Raw genomic sequence first — 18,124 nt, 5'->3', positions numbered from 1 at the left:
GAGACAGGGAAAGAGAGATTTATTTTAAAGACTGGCTCATGCAATCATGAGGACTGACAGGTCTAAAACCTTCAGGACAGGTCAGCATGTTGGAGAACCTGGGAAGTGTTAATGTTGCAGCTCAAGTCCAAAGACAGTATAGAAGCAGAATTCCCTCTTACTCAGGGAACTTCAGACTTTTTTCTCTTAAGGCCTTCAACTGATTGGATGAGGCTGACCCACATAATGGAGTGTACCCTGCTTTACTGAAAGTCTACTGATTTAAATGTTAATCTTAACTAAAAAATACCTTCACGGGCTTCCCTGGTGGCGCAGTGGTTGAGAGTCAGCCTGCCGTTGCAGGGGACACAGGTTCGTGCCCCGATCCGGGAGGATCCCACATGCCGCAGAGCAGCTGAGCCCGTGAGCCATGGCCGCTGAGCCTGCGCGTCCGGAGCCTGTGCTCCGCAGCGGGAGAGGCCGCAGCAGTGAGAGGCCCATGGCAGTGAGAGGCCTGCGTACCGCAAAAAAAAAAAAAAAAAAAACAACCTTCACAATGACATTTAGACTTGTATTTGACCAAATATCTGAGTACCATGGCCTAGCCAAGTTGACACAAAGTTAACCGTCACAGCCCCCCAAACACTGTCAAGCTGTACGGAATATAATTGTCAAAGAAACCAGGCTGTTGCTAAGACCAATTTTTTTCCTTTTTTTTGGCCGCACTCTATGACTTTTAGGATCTTAATTCCCTGACCAGGGATTGAACGCAGGGCCACGGCAGTGAAAGTACCAAGTCCTAACCACTGGACCACCAAGGAAGTCCCCCAAATTTTAAAATTGATACTTGTATCTTCTCAAACCTAATAGCTGCTATTTACTGAGTTCTCATTGTGTGCTACACTGTGTTTTCTTCTTTGTTACCTTCTCTCAATTAATTCTCACAGCAAGCCTCTGAGAAAAGGTTTATGACCACCCCACCCCCACCCCCACCCCATTTTACAGAAAGTACAAACTACTTACCTGACTGAGGCCAAAGAGCTAGAAGCAACGGGACAGGGTTTGAGCACTGATTTTTCTTATGCTACAGTCTACAGTCTTAACCCTTCAATGAAGCCACCTTTCAGTTCTCCACCTGCCCTGTCTGGATAAGTGATAAGACGCTGAGAATTTTCCCTAGAGTCAAAAAGCAATGTAAGCTCAAGGCCATCCTTTGGTGATTTTCACAGACTTAGACTTGGCATGCCAGTTAGTTTCACACCAGATACCTAGATTCACACACTGTGCTATTCTCCTACTAAGAAAAGACCTTGAATCTCATGTGTTTTTTTTCTCCCTCTTAATCAAAGCAGGTAGAATTAAAGTCACAGAATTTCACCAAAACTTTGCTTCAATCAACTATGGTTAATTAGTAAGATCTGCTACTTCTACATGGGGTGATCAGAGTTTCTAAAGAGCTTAGAGATGAATAGTCATTTTTAAAAAATTGTTCACAAAAATAATTCTCTTCCTTTCAGATTGCATGTTTTTCCAGCCCAAGCTCAAGTATTAACCTAACAAGGAGTGATTCATTTCTATGAGGTTGGGCAATTTCCCCTAATTTCTGATGATTTATTATTTTTATATTGATTTTTAAATACGTTTTATCAAATTAAATGCTAGGGAAATCACATTTTGCCTCTACCACTAAATTACCAGAAATAAGAGAAAATTTAATAAAAGTTCTGTTGCGCCACCTAGTGTCTAGAATTTAAATTGCATCCTTTAGAAACTGAAAAAGAGCGCCCTGCTTAATGGAAAGGAAAGACACCAAAATGGGAATGTTGGTACCACCAGTCTGTCAAGGAAAGCACAATACGCTGCTTTGGTAAAAATGGATAACCCATCCCAAACAGGACACATCACTGGGATCTGTGACTCATTGTCATTATATGGCAAATAGAGCCTGGAAAGGCTTTGACTTCAGTGATAGGAAATATGTGGAGAAAGAATTTTGTATGTGAGTGGCAGACTGAGCCAGGAATGAAATGGGAATGGCAAAATTATTTCTTCCCCTCACACAAGGATCCCCTGTCAGTGACATCCTAATCACATATTTCCTCCCAAGGGCCTGAAATCAGAGCATTACAGGGAGGCTTACTACATTTCATTTTTAACTTTACTTTTAACCCTGGTGGTAAACGTAATAAAGTATTGTGGCTAGACTTTTTAAAGTATTTTGAACAATAAACTTATAACACAGATGAACTCCATTCAACTACACATGCTGAGCAATTACTCTGTCCAGAGCACTAGTGGGGTACCCCAGATACTGCACGCATATAGTCCCTGCTCTCCACTGCCTCCCAGAAGTGTGGGGAAATTCTATATAAATAAGATGACATCCTTAGCTGTTCTGTGATGAATCAGTGGCTCAAAATATATAAAGTGTTTATCTCAATACCTTGGATATAGTAAGTTATATTGTTATTATTGCTATTATTACTGAGAAATAAAACTGATTCAGTCACAGGGGAGTTTTCACACAGGTAAAATCAGTGTGTAGCTGTGCTTGATCATAGGAAGATGGATTAGATTCATCCTCAGGGTTTCATCCAACTTGTGACTTCTCACTTTGACTATGTGATACTGAGGATCCTAGAAAAATAGAATTATTGTCAGTTCTCAGGAAAGCTTGATGGAGATGACTTTACTTGTGTTTGCAAATGCTAAGCATAAGGTTGGGTCTGATATCACTTAGAATTCAATAAGTTCTGACATCATAGTACCTTGCAAATTATTTATCACATTTGACTTTAGCATGGGTAACTGGATTCAGAATTCCTGCCCTAGACATATTACCCATCACTTGCTTAATGGGAATGGAGTTTAAGATGGGACAAAGCATGTCCTTTTATAATAAACAAGGCTGAGCTGAGAAGAGCCTTGAAGACTGTTTATACTTGAGGGTGACTTAAAGTTACAGTGAGTTATATATTACTGATAATATCTTAAGTTCTTTTTCAAAGAACTTAAGGAGGAATGAGCCTAGAAATGAAGGAATCCTTCAGGACTGAGAAAGTAAACATCCAAAGGTAAATTTTACCAACTTTACAATTGCATTCAGAGCTTGCAAGTATTAAAAGAACTTCCTGGGTATAAGACCCGTCATCTAAAGTATAGGTTATGTTTTGAATAAAAATAAAATTTCTCCCAACTTCATTCAAATCTCCAAAAGCCTTATTCAAATCTGTAACACAGTTTTTATACAGCACTGAATTTCCCATTGTTGAAAATGGAATAATTTCTAATAACTTCATTCTATACATCAGGCCATATTTATTTAGTGCCTGGCATGCCCCATGCCCTGGCAGGACCCTGGGCATATGGAAGCGACTAATATACAAATCTTGCCCTTGAGTTGCTCAGAATGTAGATCAAACACACACACACACACACATACACACACAGATGGGTCTCTTCCTCTGACACCTCTTGCATGTGTGACCTTAGTGAAATAGTCAATAGACTGCCTGAGCCTCTGTTACCTCATCTAAAAACCAAGAGTGTTAACAATATATTAATTAATGCCAAGCATCACAGAAAGGATGAAAGAATTAAATAGATGAAAATAAGAAAATAAAATGTAATACAAATGTTGTGTTAATACAATGTTAGTATTGACATTTACACAGGTACTCTCACTTTACAAAAAAAAAGGAACATTTATGAAACAATGACTGTGCTCTGACTTTCTGTGAATCAGAAGTTTTCCTAATTACTTCTATAAAGGAAATGGAGCTGCATTATAAAGAAAAAAATGCTAGCCCTGCGATGTAATTCTTTTTTATCATACGATAATGGAGCACACTGTATCTCAAGAAAATAGTCATTTTGTGGGGGAGGGAGGAGATAACTGTTCTCAAATACATCATAAAACATAATGACTTCATAAGGCAAACTTGATTTCACTAAGCCAAAATACAGAAAGGAAGGATCTAGTCATACATCACAGTTGCCCCAAGGCTGCTGGCACCTATCCACAAGGCAATCATTAGGGGAAAGAATCACTTAGTTGGTGAAGCTTAAATTGTAATTTTTTTATTACATACAACTGCTATGTTCTGTTTACATAGCTAATACATATTCTATGCAAGTACATTGATAAAAACTCATATTTATAATGGTTTAAATGCTTTTCTCTGAAGAAATCCAAGCCATAAGCTAACAGCTCTCCATGTAAGTATTTGGGCATTTCTACTGAGGAAAGTACTAATTGTTTGTCAATCTATTTTAAGGCTTATCTCCTAATTTGTTCCAACACTTCCATTAATTGGGTTTCTTTATAGTGCTTTCTGCCAGTGAGCTAACCTGACAGATAGAAAAGATGAAATGTGTTCCTTCTCAAAGAGGATTTTGTTCCTACAAACAATCTTGGGATGTGTATTTTACTTTATTTTTATTAATATTAATAAAAGTTGAAGTCTCATCAATTCTTCTTGCCAGTTCTATTCTCCTTTCTCCCTCCTCAGAGGTGGCCACTAAGATTATTTCAAGGATATCCTTCCAATCCTCATTTTTATTTTACTTTTTATCTATATAAACATCAATGACAGGTAGGTTTTTTTTTTTGTTTTTTTGTTTTTTTTTGAGGTACGCGGGCCTCTCACTGTTGTGGTCTCTCCCGTTGCGGAGCACAGGCTCCGGACGCGCAGGCTCAGTGGCCATAGCTCACACGCCTAGCTGCTCCGCTGCATGTGGGATCTTCCAGGACCGGGGCACGAACCCATGTCCCCTGAATCGGCAGGCGGACTCAACCACTGCACCACCAGGGAAGCCCGGTAGTATTATTTTGTACAGATTTTTTCATAGCTGGAGTCATAATGAATATATTCTATAGCTTGCTTTTGTGCAGACCACATTATTTGTTGAATTCAATCACATCTAGAGAGGGAGAGAACTGATTTATTGATTTTAACCAGTTTATGGTATTGCAACCTACAAATCTTCAATATTTTTACCTGTCCACAGATTGCCATTTTGTTGTTTCCAGTTTTTTCAGTACTGAAAATAATACTGCCACTCACATCTTTGTACATTTATGGAATTATTGCCATAGGAAAACAGCATTTAAAATCATTAGTAATTCCTATGAATACAATTTAATACAGTTGGGAATTTTCATCAAAGTTCATTCCAGCAGGAATTGTTCAAGGAATGAAAACTTTATTTTGGCCTACAAATTATAATTAAAAGTTAATGCTGAAAACATCAAACTGTGCTTGTGAAAGTAAATGTAAGTGGGCTTTTTAAAAAAATCTTCTCTTTCTGATCATTTATAATGTTATTATTCTCCATGGATATGAATGATTGAGAGTTACCTTCATTGCAATGATATTCTAGACATGTTTAAGCTTAAGAACTCCCAAATATATTTCTAATGAATTTTCTCTAAAATATCAAGGACATTAACTTTCTTTAGTGGGCAGAATCTTAAAATCAAGCCAGTTTGTGTTTTTTCCTAACAGAGTTCTGAGTGATCAGAACACCAGTTTCTGAAATGAAATTACTGTGAATCAGTGACAGCATTAAAAGAAGTAGGGCACATGAGCCATATATTTAGAGAATTTTTACTAAAAACAAAATAATTTTTAGAAGGAAATTAATCTTTGTCATTTGCCTTAGCAAATATGATAACCTGTGAGACATGGTAGGGATAAAATAAATATAAATAACAATTATACACTTTGCACAAAACAAATACATGACAAGGAAAGAAAATGTGCACTTCACTATGCCTAAAAGGACCTTTGTGCATCTTTGCAGATAAAAATCATACTCATCTTCAAATGACTCAAATTGTGTCACCCACACGAGCACCTTCTTGATGCTTCCCCTTTCTCTCATCCCCACTCCAAGACAGAAGTAAAAGCCCCACCTCTTAAAAGTTGTATGGATACCTACCTGGGATATCTTATGATATGATTAACTTTTACCACAAATTACAGCTTTTCTGTGTACTTAAAACCTTATCCCAACTTACTTATCCCAGACTTACTCTCTGTCATCTCTGATTGCACCAAGGGCATTGTTCAAAGACTTGCTCATAGCAGCTTTCATGAATATTTGTTGGACTGTACTAAGAAGGTATTCCTGTTGGCTTTTGCCTTTCTTTCTATCCGAGAGAACCAAAAGCTATAGTTTCTCAAATAAATTTTTAAAATTCTAACTTCAAGTTCATCTGAATGCTTCTCACCCATGGCTACTTGAAAATACTTCAATCATAAATCATTAACTCTCCTTATCAGTCAAGCAACCCCAAGGTTTAAATTTCATATGGATCTAGGTCAAGTGTTTGCTACTAAAATCTTTATGGAAACCTGTGATCGCTAAAGGAATGATTAGCCAATCCACAAACTGGGGATAGGTCCTTTGCTTTTCCACCTCCTTCCTCTGCTACTGATTAGGATTAGTTCTCTGCAAAATAATAATTTCCCCTAAGGGATGGACAAAAGGAAAGCTGCTACATGTTAACAGCTCTGAGAGGAAAAAATAAAAATATTTGATGAAAGCAGAAGATTCAAAATCACTATGTAAAGTGAGAGTTTTGAAGCATCTACAGATTTTTCTTTAGCCTATCATATAGATAAATTACAATTATTTAGACAGAAAACAAATATAGACACATCTTCTAACAAATCAAATTCGTTTCTTACACTATTGAAGTGGATATGAACAGTCATTCGTTTAACAGATATTGTTTTTGTATCTCTCGTGTACAGTTACTCTGCCTTTAAGAAGATGACAATTAAGTTGGCGAAGAAAAACATACACGCTTGCAAAGTTAAATAATAATATCTAACAATAGTGTGAAAGATGTTATTAAAAAGAAAAATATTCAGCAAAGATTTTTATCTGTTGGTGTTAATATATTAATAATCAATCGTTCATTATATTACCGTAATCTTTAATACCTATCATTTACTAAGCATTATGTTGTTTTATATGAGTAAAATTTTACCATTATGAGATTAGTAACAGTTTCACCCCCATTTAACAGATTAAGAAAATGAGGGCATGAGATACATAGATACATAGCAATAAGTAGTGGAAACAGGATTCAAACCTGAATATATCTAACCAGGATCTAAATTCTAGCCATCATATCATAGGTATTTTTTTCTAAATTTTGGGTCAAGACAAGTCCATATCCACCGGCAACTAATATTTTAATGTTAACACAGAAAACATCTATTATTGTTTATTTCCATTGCATTTTAAAATCAGTTGGAATATTGGCCTTTTAGCTGTGTCTATGAGAATTATTTTTCTCTGTTTTTTCTTTAGGGTTGTGATACACAGATGATTTATGACATGTTGCTAAGATTGAAATCCATTGTCTATTTACCTGGTGACTTTGTCTGCAAAAAGGTGAGTTCATGCTATTTTTCTAATGCATGACTAATAAATACACTGAGGAGTTCAGATATAAGTCAAGAGAATAGTTTAAACAAAATTTGTCCAGGGTGAATTCTATAGTATGGAAATAATCATGATATACAATTCTGTAAATCTATAATGTGCTCTCAGAGTTCAAAATGGAACAAGACAATATGGATTTCATTACTTATAGGATATAAGTGTGGGTGGTCTGAAAAGTTGCTTTGTGTAAATGTAAATCATCAATTGTCACACCCCATTAACTCCAAATACTTAAGGTGGAGGGAAAAGTTACAGAAGTGAAAGGTGGTTCTGCCCTTTTTATGTCTTCAGCAAACTATCAGTTACCTCCATTTAGCTCGCCCAGTTAGTAAATAATCAATGCCATTTTTTTTAAATTTTACTGTGCTTTTTATGATTACAAAGTAATACATGTTCATTATTTTTAAAATGGGAAACACATAAAAGCACAAAGACAAAAACTCCACCACCCAGAAATAACCACTATTAATATATTTCAACCTATCTTTTTATATCGACTGATGGATAGTTAGAGCTTGTTTTATAAAATTGGCACCATACCTCGCTTATGTTTGAAACTTGTTTTGTCATGTCACAATATATCATGGGAACATTTTACATATTATTAAGTAATCTACAACATCCTTTTTAAAGCTGCATAATATTCCAGTCTATGAATATATCATAATCAATTCCAAGTGTTTGCTATTACAAATAACTCTAAAATAAACAATTTTGCATATCTCTGATTACTAACTCAAAGGGGGAGAGAAGGAATGATGACCTTGGGACCTTGAGATACATCTTGAGATATTAAATCAATAGTGAAGGCAATAATCAAAATAAAAAGTAGAGAAAGATGAACAGTTCAAAGAAATGAGAGATGATCCAAAACCCTGGGGAGTTCACACATGAGTGAGGGTAAGAAGTACTTATATCATTCCAAAATAATGTGCTAGATGGTAGAAGTAAGCACAAGCTGTGGTAGGACACAGAGTAAGGACACTTCTGCACTGGGGTAGTGGCAAGATTTCCTGGAGAAGATGCTGGTCAAGCTAAGTCTTGAAAAATGAATCAGCATGAACCAGGAGAAAGAAGAAGCAGGCATTCCAGGTAGAGGAAAGAATTCACATGAGTCAAGGCAGAAAGGAAGGGACTCTGTCTTCGGAGGGAGTGTATGGAACTACAATAAGCCAAAAGCTAGAAAATTTTAGTATCATTTATTCAGTGAAACTCAATAAATAATTTTGAAATACTATGGGCCAGGCACTGTGCTGGGTACTGGATATATTCAGTAGTGAGCATAAAAAGGTGGTTCTTGTCCTTCAAGGGCTTACAGTCTAGTGCCAGGGTATTCAATTCACAGTGTACATCAGAATCACCTGAATTTAGAAATCTGGGCTCCATCTCCAGTAACTTAATTGGTCTGGGTGGAGACCACATATCAATATTTTTAAAGCTCCCAGATGATTATAAATTGAGCCAAAGTTGAGTATCACTGGCCTGATGGAAGAAACAAACAATAAACAAGTAAAATTACTGTGTAACTCCAAACAATTTGCCAGGAGAGTGCGTGGTGTCAAAGGCACTTACTTTAGATTGGGGGACTCAGACAGGGAGAGATTGTCAAGCTGTCAGGCATGAACTTTGTGAAAATCTGAAGAGAAATAGTTCTCTAGTTTAAAAAAAAAAAAACTGGAGAGGACACTATTTTAGATGAAGACTTGGGACCATGAGGCAGGACAGAACTTGACTTGTTTAAGGAATGGAAGCAAATGATCAACTAGGATAATGGTGAAAGACAAAGTCAAATAGAGTGAAGGTACTTTAATGCATCCAGGTAGAGATACCTAGTGCACAGGTGGAAATCAGTCTAGCCCATGAGAGAGGACAGAACTGGAGGTAAATCTTTGGAAACCGGCATATGATGGAAACTGATATCATAAGAAGCTCAAGAAAAGGTAAATAAAGAAGACCAAGGCTGTAACTTTGAAGAATACCAGTATTTATGGAACAGGTCAATGAAGAAGAATCACAGAGGGCAACTGAGTAGGAGCTGTCAGAGGTAAAGAGGAAAAATAGAGATTGTGATATTAATGAAACCAGGAATCTAGAATCCCACACAAATTAGTCCAGATTAAATGTGGGCATACTGATGATATAAAATCATTTTCATTAAAATGGGAAATACAAACCACAGCTCAGTTTAAGGACCCCTTTCGGGCAGTGATGCATTTAGGATGACATGACCTTAATGCACCAAAATGGCCTTTCAATTTGTTCCAATAGCAGCAGGGACTGAAAATTGAGATAACTCATAGAAACTTTAGCATCTGGGCCCACAGTCAGTGAAAATTTGTTTAACAAAGTGTGAAATGCAGAGTAGATGCAGCGTTCTCATTTCTAATTTCTTCCTCACATCGCATCCATCACTCAATAATAAAAACAGATCGGTGAACACAAATGAAGGAAGGAAAAAAATAAGCAGGGGGAAGAGCAGAAATGAAAAGACATGAGACTCCAAGCCACATTTCTTTGTTTCTGTTTTTAAGAAGGGATTTAATTAAGAGTAGATATAGACAGAGGCGAAAAGTTGTTACTTGTCCAGATTTTATACAGCCAAGTTCAGCTTTGTTTTTTTTATCATTTCCCCAAATCATTGTAGGAAAATGGAAGAAAAAAAAAAAAAAAAAAAAACGAAAGAAAACATGTTCCATTAGCAGTTGTTTAAATAACTGAAGAAATGGCAGGGCTCAGGACTGAGTTTGCTGACCTATCTAATCCTCTGGATGGCTCCTAAACTTACCAAGTGGGTAGTTTGGACTGCGTCAAAGAGTACTTAGGAATTTTCCCAGGATTAATTTGCAAGAATTAATTTGAGCATCATAATGTCTGTCAGCCTTGGAAATAGCCTTCTACACAGGAACCCCAAAAATTTGAAGTGCTCTCTCACTAAGGGTTACATGAAGCGCTTGCATTTCTACACTTTCTCCAAATTAGTACATAAACCAACCAGAAGAGCTTGGTTTGATCTTATTTTGCACATGCTGTCAGACGTTGCTCTCTAAGGAATGTCTACTTCATTTGAATGCCAATTAAACTTGCAGGAAAGTTTTAAATTAGCCTAGAAATATGCAAGAAATAGTGGAAGTTTTGGTTCGTTGATTATGCCAGATCTCCTTGGAAAATTATTGAAATGACCATTAAAAAATAATTAAAAGTGCTGAACTATATTTAAGTACCCATTATGTACTTCTACCTCCAGTCAGTTGTAATAACTGCCTTTGAAAAATCATTCCAGTTCCTTGAGAATTACTTCATGCAAAGAATTAAGGAATATGACCCTGTCCTAATCATTACTTCTTGGAGTACCTCTTGAAAAGCTAATTTTTAGACACTTTCGCTCATTTTTAAAATAATTCATAGATATTGTGTTGGCTTTAAAGAGTTCAGTCTTGATATTGGATTCATTAGATATGATCTGTACATATTATATAATCAGGTGACATAGGTGTTGCTAGTTCTAATGCTATCATCTGCCAGCCTCGTAAGTTTGCCCAAGACACTTAACTTTTCAAGTCTCTACTACCAATTTTTAAATAAGAATAATGATATCTTTCCTATTTGACCTCACTGGGATTTTTGCAAGAAATAAGTGAGTTAATATCTATGAAAATACCTTGCAGCTATAAAGTAGCATGTTCCTTTATTTTTTTAATTTATTTATTTTATTTATTTTATTTTTGGCTGTGTTGGGTCTTTGCTTCTGTGCGTGGGCTTTCTCTAGTTGCAGTGAGCAGGGTCTACTCTGCTGTGCGCGGGCTTCTCATTGCAGTGGCCTCTGTTGTTGTGGAGCACAGGATTTAGGTGTGTGGGCTTCAGTAGTCGTGGCATGTGGGCTCAGTAGTTGTGGCTTGCGGGCTCTAGAGCGCAGGCTCAATAGTTGTAGCGCACGAGCTTAGTTGCTCCGCGGCATGCGGGATCTTCCCAGATCAGGGATTGAACCCGTGTCCCCTGCATTGGCAGGCTGATTCTTAAACACTGCACCACCAGGGAAGCCTCAAAGTAGCATGTTCTGATAAAACAAACACAGGTGTTAAAATAAGGAGCAATGTAAAATCTGATATTATGATTTCAAAAGTACTTTGCAAATGCAAGATGTATTATTAGCACTGATAATGTGGAAATAACTATAATTAGATCCATCTGTATTGGAATTTCTACTTAAATCTACATTTGGGAATAAATATATCTATTTATAGAATGTATAAATACACAATGCAAAATTTAAATATACTTTTTGCATTGCTTAGTTAGGAGATGTGCATTCCAGGCTTCCTTTTGCTTCTATTTACTATCATGGAGCAACGGTTACTCAGCCAAATATTAGCCAGTAAGCCAATCTGTGCCTTTATTTTCTTTCTGTAAAATGGAAATAATAATACTTACTCTAGCTTCCTCATAAAAGTCATGGGGAGATAAAATGAGAATTTCAGTGTCACAGATGTTAACTAAGAGGTAGAGTCTGAAAACTTTAAACTTAACCTAACAACTATAATATGACAATAAGTAATGTTCAGGAGAATAACACTTGGTATTAAAGAATTTCAAAACTTCCCAGAGAATAGCTGAATTATAAATTATTCATAAATGAGTGCCTATGTCATAATTCCTATGCTCAGCAGTGGAACAAAGTAGACATTGTCTCAGCCATTGCAGAGCATAAACTATAATCAACATTGTTTAATCCTAAATTAATTTTAGTGTATTCTACTCCTTTGAAAATATGGTTGACAAGAATGTTTTATGAACTCAAATAATCCAGCCCCCTCCTGAACCAAATATAAGAGAATTTATTGTATTTATGCTATTTTTAATAGCCCAGGGTGATCAAGACTCAACTCACTAAGACATATAGGTACTGTTATCTAAATAGTTTGCCTAGTATTATGAGAACTGGCTTATTTAAAGTTTAAAAGCTTTTCTTCACCCAAGTGCCATTTAGATCTCTTGTAAAACATATTTATGTTTTTTGGATCCTGGAGTGAGATGTGTTCCAAGGGTCCCACAACCACCCACTAGTTTAGTAATTTGCATGACTCAACATAAAGTTATATTTATCACTTAAGATTTATTAAGGCAGAGTGTACAGTGCAGGAACAGCAAGAAAAAGATATGCATAGGCAAAGACTAGAGAAATCAGGTGCAGATTTCCTAGATCCTACTTCTGAGAGGCTCACATGAATGCATTTTTATCTCCTACTGTGGACCATAGAGACAAGGGCAAAATATCTCTGCCTAGGAAAGCTCATCTAAGTCTTGGAGTCCAGAGTTTTTACATGGGGCTGGTCACATAGCTACATGACCAGTCATTGTTCAGACTCCAAACTAGATACAAAGCACACACCATAAATCTTTGTGTTTACATTAAACAGTGTTGACAGCCTGGTACATCCTGCCACACTGCCTGAGGCATACAGAATAACATTAACCAGTGTCTATGTGAACATTCCAGGAGTTTAGTTCTCAAGGCATTGAACAAGTGTCATTGCCCTGGCTCCAGAGTCCCCAGAGTTAAACAAGAACTGAATTAAAGAACCTGCTGGGGCCTCCCTGGTGGCGTGGTAGTTGGGAGTCCGCCTGCCAATGCAGGGGACATGGGTTCGTGCCCCAGTCCGGGAGGATCCCACATGCCACGGAGCGGCTGTGCCCGTGAGCCATGGCCGCCGGGCCTGCGCGTCCGGAGCCTGTTGCTCCGCGATGGGAGAGGCCGCAACAGTGATAGGCCCCACGTACCGCAAAAAAAAAAAAAAAAAAAAAAAGAACCTGCTGAAGGGAGGAACACTCCCAAACTCATTCTATGAGGCATCACCCTGATGCCAAAACCAGAAAAAGATGTCACAAAAAAAGAAAATTACAGGCCAATATCACTGATGAACATAGATGCAAAAATTCTCAACAAAATACTAATGAACAGAATCCAACAGCACATTAAAAGGATCATACACCATGATCAAGTGGGGTTTATCTTCAATATATGTAAATCAATCAGTGCAATACACCATATTAACAAACTGAAGGATAAAAACCATATGATAATCTCAATAGCTGCAGAAAAAGCTTTTGACAAAATTCAATACCCAGTTATGATAAAAACTCTCCAGAAAGTGGGCATAGAGGGAACCTACCTCAACATAATAAAAGCCATATATATCAAACACACAGCCAACATCATTCTCAATGGTGCAAAACTGAAAGCATTTCCTCTACAATCAGGAACAAGACAAGGGTGCCCACTCTCACCACTATTATTCAACGTAGTTTTAGAATTTTTAGCCATGGCAATCAGAGAAGAAAAAGAAATAAAAGGAATCTAAATTGGAAAAGAAGAAGTAAAACTGTCACTGTTTGCAGATGACATGATACTATACATAGAGAAGCCTAAAGATGCTACCAGAAAACTACTAGAGCTCATCAATGAATATGGTAAAGCAGCAGGATACAAAATTAACGCACAGAAATCTCTTGCATTCCTATACACTAACAATGAAAAATCAGAAAGGGAAATCAAGGAAACACTCCCATTTACCATTGCAAAGAAAAGAATAAAATACCTAGGAATAAACCTACCTAAGGAGGCAAAAGACCTGTATGCAGAAAACTATAAGACACTGATGAAAGAAATCAAAGATGATACAAACAGACCGAAAGATATACCATGTTCTTGGGTAGGAAGAATCAACATTGTGAAAATGACTATACTACCCAAAGCAATCTACATATTCAATGCAACCCCTATCAAATTGCCAATGGCATTTTTCATAGAACTAGAACAAAAAATTTTACAATTTTTATGGAAACACAAAAGACCCCAAATAGCCAAAGCAATTTGAGAAAGAAAAACGGAGCTAGAGGAATCAGGCTTCTGACTATACTACAAAGCTACAGTAATCAGGACAGTATGGTACTGGCACAAAAACAGAAATATAGATCAATGGAACAGGATAGAGAGCCCATAGGTAAACCCACACACTTAAGATCACCTTACCTTTGACAAAAGAGGCAAGAATATACAATGGAGAAAAGACAGCCTCTTCAACAAGTGGAGCTGGGAAAACTGGACAGCTACAGGTAAAAGAATGAAATTAGAACACTTCCTAACACCATACACAAAAATACACTCAAAATGGATTAAAGACCCAAATGTAAGGCCAGACACTATAAAACTCTTCGAGGAAAACATAGGCAGAACACTCTATGACATAAATCACAGCAAGATCCTTTTTGACCCACTTCCTAGAGTTAGGGAAATAAAAACAAAAATAAACAAATAGGACCTAATGAAACTTAAAAGCTTTTGCACAGCAAAGGAAACCATAAATAAGATGAAAAGAAAACCCTCAGAATGGGAGGAAATATTTGCAAGCAAAGCAACAGACAAAGGATTAATCTCCAAAATATAAAAGCAGCTCATGCTGTTCAATATCAAAAAAACAAACAACCCAATCCAAAAATGGACAGAAGACCTAAATAGACATTTATCCAAAGAAGACATACAGATTGACAACAAACACATGAAAGAATGCTCAACAGCACTAATTAGTAGAGAAATGCAATCAAAACTACAATGAGGTATCACTTCACACCCGTCAGAATGGCCATCATCAAAAAATCTACAAACAATAAACGCTGGAGAGGGTGCAGAGAAAAGGGAACACTCCTGCACTGTTGGTGGGAATGTAAATTGAAACAGCCACTATGGAGAACAGTATGGAGGTTCCTTTAAAAACTAAAAATAGAATTACCATATGACCCAGCAATTCCACTACTGGGCATATCCCTGAAGAAACCATAATTCAAAAAGATACATGTACCACAATGTTCATTGCAGTGCTATTTACAATTGCCAGGACATGGAAGCAACCTAAATGTCCATCAACAGATGATTAGATAAAGAAGCTGTGGCACATATATACAATGGAATATTACTCGGCCAAAAAAGGAGAGAAATTGAGTTATTTGTAATGAAGTGGATGGACCTAGAGTCTGTCATACAGAGTGAAGTAAGTCAGAAAGAGAAAAACAAATATCGTATGCTAACGCACTTATATGGAATCTAAAAAAATGGTACTGATGAACCTAGTGGCAGGGCAGGGATAAAGACACAGACGTAGAGAACGGACTTGAGGGCATGGGGTGGGTAGGGGAAGCTGGACAAAGTGAGAGAGTAGCATTGACATATATACACTACCAAGTGTAAAATGGATGGCTAGTGAGAAGCTGCTGCATAGCACAGGGAGATCAGCTCCATGCTTTGTGAGGACCTAGAGGGCTGGGATAGGAAGGATGGGAGGGAGTCTCAAGAGGGAAGGGATATGGGGATATATGTATGCTTATAGCTAATTCACTTTGTTGTACAACAGAAACTAACACAACATTGTAAAGCAATTATGCTCCAATAAAGATATATATAAATCTGCTACACTAACACTTTCTTCTCAACATGGAACAAGAATAATAGCTTAAGGGTCTCATATGCCGCAATTACTAAAATCAGACCTCAGTACTATAGGCAGAAGAGTAGAGTTCACCTTTAGATGACTGTAGCCCATGTTCTTTGGATAAACTAAGCAACTTCTTCAAAGCATAGCAGTTGTCACCAAAGCTAAGGTGATTATGCTTACAATCTGTTATTTCCTCTCTCCAATCCCATTCTTAAAACAATGTGCTGACTGAAGTATTTTTGCCTGTCCAGTGATGGCACACAGTGCTCAGGTTCTAGAAGGTATCACTTTCCTTGTAATTTCCTTTCACATGTTATGTCAAACTTATGTCCATAACTACCTCAGGTCTTAAGATAATTATTATTACACTTCTATTCCTTGCTTCCTTCATTTACATTTACTCCTCTAAAAGAGTTTATATCTTTTAATTTGGAGCATAATTGTCAAGAATAAAGTGACTACCATTTCCTCTTTACATTTGGCATATAGGGAGAAATTGGCAAGGAAATGTATATCATTAAGCAAGGAGAAGTCCAAGTTCTTGGAGGAGCTGATGGCGCTGAAGTTCTGGTTACTCTGAAAGCTGGAGCAGTGTTTGGAGAAATCAGGTATTGAAAAGACACCTTGTAATATTGAAGTCTGTCATTTGTTATAAAAGAAAAGTCTTGGGCCATAAAATAATTAAAGTTCCCACTCAAATTCACCAATGGTTTGATTGTGCTGACAGCATTGATAAAATAAGGATTTTCACATTTCTATTTATCCTTTCCCTTCCCCAAAAGAACTAGCTCATTCAGCCCTTTAGGCCCAGGACTTAGGTCAGTGTCTAGCATAAAGTAGATGCTCAATATATGTTGAATAATGAATGTGTGAATAAATGAATGGATGAATGATGAAAGAAGAGATTGGGAGAGTTAGTCGTCAGATTGTTGGAGAACTTGAATGCCAGGCTAAGACAATAGTTTTGAGTAGGTGAGTGATAATGATTATCATTGTGGGACCAAATTGCCTGAGTCCAAACCCCAGTACCACCACTTACAATCTTTGCTCCTTTGTTACTTGACCGCTTTGTCCTTCATCTTAATAATTAGAAGAGAAGGGCTTCCCTGGTGGCACAGTGGTTGAGAGTCTGCCTGCCGATGCAGGGATCACGGGTTCGTGCCCCGGTCCGGGAAGATCCCACATGCCGCAGAGCGGCTGGGCCCATGAGCCATGGCCGCTGAGCCTGCGCGTCTGGAGCCTGTGCTCCGCAATGGGAGAGGCCACAACAGTGAGGGACCCGTGTACCGCAATAAAATAAAATAAAATAAAATAAAATGGCATAGTAGAGTCAGCCATCTGCATCTGTGGGTCCCTCATCTGAGGGTTCCACACACCAGGACTCAATAAACTGGATTGCACGACCCATATGTGAATGCACAAGCCATGGATACAAAGGTCTAACACTACAGACAGCAAATTCAAGCATTCTGTGGGCTAAACATTCCATATGCATTATTGTATTTAAACATATTCATGTATTCATCCAATAAACACTTATTTTGAGTGCCTAGTACATGCTAGACAGTCAGGTATTGCTCTAAACTCTGGGAATGTACTGTGAAAACAGTAAAAAAGAGCTTACAGTCTTGAGGGAGAAAGCTAACAATAAATAAACTAGACGATAAAATCACATTGTGATAACTGCTATAGAGGTAAAAATTGTTAGAGACTGGGGATGCTACTTTACATATAATGGTCAGGGATACCTCTTTGGACAGATAATATTCCAACTGAGACTTGAGAGAGTAAATGGAGCAGCCATCCAGACATGGGGGAAGAGCCTCCCATGTGATGGAATAGCAAGGGCAGAGGCCTAGAGGTAGAGCAAGCATATCTGGTTGAACGTCATAGAGGTCAGTATGGCTGGAGTTCAGAGAATAAGGGACACTGTGGCGAGATGAGGCCAAAGAGGTGCTCAAAGACAAGACTGTACAGGCCTTTTAGGCCATGGTAAGGAATTTGTATTTTATTCTAAATACCAATGGATACCAATGGAGGATTTTAGGCAAAAGAATGATACAATTTGAATTATGATGTTAGAAGATCACTCTAACAGCTATGTGGAAAAGAGGCAGTAAAGAAACGAGAATGAAATAGAGATCAATTAGAAGTCAGTTGCGGTGGTTCAAGTGAAAGATGATGGAGTCTTGAACTAGGAT

At 37.5% G+C, this 18,124-nt stretch overlaps 1 protein-coding gene across 1 annotated transcript in view; it reads left to right on the top strand.

Annotated features, from left to right (window-relative positions):
- Positions 1-18,124, top strand: part of CNGB3 (cyclic nucleotide gated channel subunit beta 3) — a 144,275-nt gene that overhangs the window by 107,428 nt on the left and 18,723 nt on the right. Inside the window, exons 14-15 of the mRNA XM_032610162.1 lie at positions 7,306-7,389; positions 16,413-16,531. Coding sequence (XP_032466053.1) covers positions 7,306-7,389; positions 16,413-16,531 — 203 coding nt within the window. The remainder of the gene's footprint in view (positions 1-7,305; positions 7,390-16,412; positions 16,532-18,124) is intronic.

Source organism: Phocoena sinus, chromosome 17, assembly GCF_008692025.1.
Source record: "Phocoena sinus isolate mPhoSin1 chromosome 17, mPhoSin1.pri, whole genome shotgun sequence".
In the NCBI taxonomy this organism is placed as follows: domain Eukaryota; kingdom Metazoa; phylum Chordata; class Mammalia; order Artiodactyla; family Phocoenidae; genus Phocoena; species Phocoena sinus.
Note: the sequence above shows the minus strand (reverse complement) of the source record. Positions and strands in the feature narration are given on the sequence as shown.